At 34.0% G+C, this 2,345-nt stretch overlaps 1 protein-coding gene across 1 annotated transcript in view; it reads right to left on the bottom strand.

The window, feature by feature from the left end:
- LOC108904355 (fatty acyl-CoA reductase wat-like) overlaps positions 1-1,207 on the bottom strand; it is an 18,598-nt gene extending 17,391 nt beyond the window's left edge. The window contains exons 1-2 of the mRNA XM_018706876.1: positions 969-1,207; positions 534-782 (exon numbers count right to left, since the gene is read on the bottom strand). Coding sequence (XP_018562392.1) covers positions 534-782; positions 969-1,172 — 453 coding nt within the window. The 5' untranslated portion in view covers positions 1,173-1,207. The remainder of the gene's footprint in view (positions 1-533; positions 783-968) is intronic.
- Positions 1,208-2,345: the final 1,138 nt, after the last annotated feature.

Raw genomic sequence — 2,345 nt, 5'->3', positions numbered from 1 at the left:
ATAATCATGATTCATTCGATTTGTAACTACTCATATTTTGTAGAAAATTTAATTACAAACTTTTTTTCCTCTTCCATTTTCGCCTAAAATCAACTCTTGAAAAGATACATAATTAAATAGGAAGAAAAATAAGACATTTTTCGAATTTTTTTAACATATTGTGCCGCCAAAAGTTAAGCCCACGTTTTTTTATACGCATAGAAAATTTCATTTCTAGTGATATTTGAAAACTAAAAAGCAAAAAATCTCCGTGAATATACGATTCATCCAAATATAGACTTTTTGAAACAGACACCGTCTAAATTAATAGTGTTTGTTTATTATTATAGAAGAAAATACTCGTCAGATACGCTTTGATCCTCAAAAGATTTTATTAAATAAAAAACGATCAAGGTTGTTGATACAACTCTCACTTCATTAATTCCGGCAAATTGCAAATTCGCATCGCACCTTCCCGCAAACGCATGCTTAATTTGCTCAGACATAATTAATAACCTGTACGAAAAACGCAGCGTCACGTCAAGCATATTTACCTTAAGGTTTTCCGCTTCTTTTGCTATATTCAACAAGTCTCTTGTCGCCCTAACATTCACATTAGTGGCTTCTCTTAAGGTCGCATCCAACTTGGTATTTGCTGCGCAGTGGAAAATAAATTCGACTTCCTTGATCAACGAGGCCTTGTCCAGCTCGCTTAGACCCAAATCTGGTTTTTCGCAGTCTCCCGCGATTAGGGATACCTTCTTGAAGAACTCCGGGTCAATTCTTCGCAAGGGATCGAAGGCCTGGGGAAGAAATACTTGTTAGGAAGTAACCTGTCTTTGTTTTCGTAAAAATGCAGTTTAAAATTTAACCAAACTGTTTCCAGTTTTAGTTCATTTCTGGATGTCGAACTTAAAATTTGTTGAAAATTTTAGAAACGGTTTGAGCATTTCTGCAAACTTGAACGTAAATTTTTGCCTTGCACTTACTGTCCCATCGAAGATATTCGCGCATCTAGTTTCAGCGTCGACTCCATCTTTTTCCCTGATGAGTAGATAGACGTGTTTCACATGGCACTGCCTCAAAAGTTTCTCCAATACAAGTTTCCCCACGAATCCGGTAGCCCCGGTTAGGAAAACCGTGGAATTTTTGTAAAAATGCTGAATTTCACTGAACTGAACGCTGCCTTCCATCGTCGCTCATACTCTAGTTATTCTTTTAATGAATACTCATAATGTGTTTTACTTTATGGTAAAATCTATTATATGCATAAAAACGTTAATTTTATGGAAATATACTGTGTCATACAAAAGGTAGCCAACGGTCAAGTTAAGTATTTATTTCTTACTTTTTTATGATAATGTGAGATAATTAAGATTATGCCATCCTGTAATATTGCCTTTGTATGTAGATGTAGAATTAAATACGTACGAAACGACCTTGTTGACGATTTGAAAGTATTCAATTTTGGAATTAATTTGTAATTCATTGGGAAACAAGGATTTTTTAGTAATATAGATTGCACAGTTTGGATAAAAATGCCATTGGTATTCATTATCTGCAGAGATTAACACCTGTGACGATTAGAAAATTAATTTTATGACTCTTGAACTCCTTAACTGACTATTAATTGTAAAGAAATTGATGCAGGATTATTATCCTCTCTTTTGAGATGGGGTGTTTTAGTTATTGTCATTTGTTTTACACATTTCCTGGTACATGGATTGGTACCAACTCTCAAGTCAAAAGAATTTCCGAAATTTTTAGATCCACTTCTTATTTGTGGAAGGGCGAAATGGGCGTTGACTATTAGACGCCTTCATTATAGCCATCCTTGTCTATCACATGGATTTATATGGCTTACTTTATCGCTCTCACATAACTTCTGATAGACCATCGGTACTTTCCTACACTGTAGGTGAAAAATGGTATCGGGAATTAAAAAAAGCATTTTGAAGCCCTAAGATTCTAGTTTTTAGATCTTTCGGTCGAAATTTTTTAACGGTTATAATGCAATTCTAAGAAATAGCGCAACAAAAATTTTGTAAATTTTCTTTTTTTTTTCCACGGACTTGGGGAAAAATTTTCTTCAGCTTGTAGTATAACAACCCTAGGTTCGATAAAAAAATAATACAAACGTAGTTGTGGCCAAACATATGTGATCGGCATAAGGAATACCTACGTTGTGTACATATATTTTTTTATTGACCGGAAGGCGCTGGCTACTAACTTTGTAGAGGGGAAGTATGGTTTAATTTTTATAAAACAAAAGCAGAGTAAATACACCTAACCTTTATTTACATACAATTGAAATTAAACATGTGACAAATAGAAAGAACAACAAAAACATTAACAACCATTAAACA

The sequence above is a fragment of the Anoplophora glabripennis genome, unplaced genomic scaffold (assembly GCF_000390285.2).
Source record: "Anoplophora glabripennis isolate ALB-LARVAE unplaced genomic scaffold, Agla_2.0 scaffold13, whole genome shotgun sequence".
Lineage (NCBI taxonomy): Eukaryota > Metazoa > Arthropoda > Insecta > Coleoptera > Cerambycidae > Anoplophora > Anoplophora glabripennis.
The sequence above is the reverse complement of the archived record's forward strand: the minus strand, read 5'-3'. Positions and strand labels throughout refer to the sequence as shown.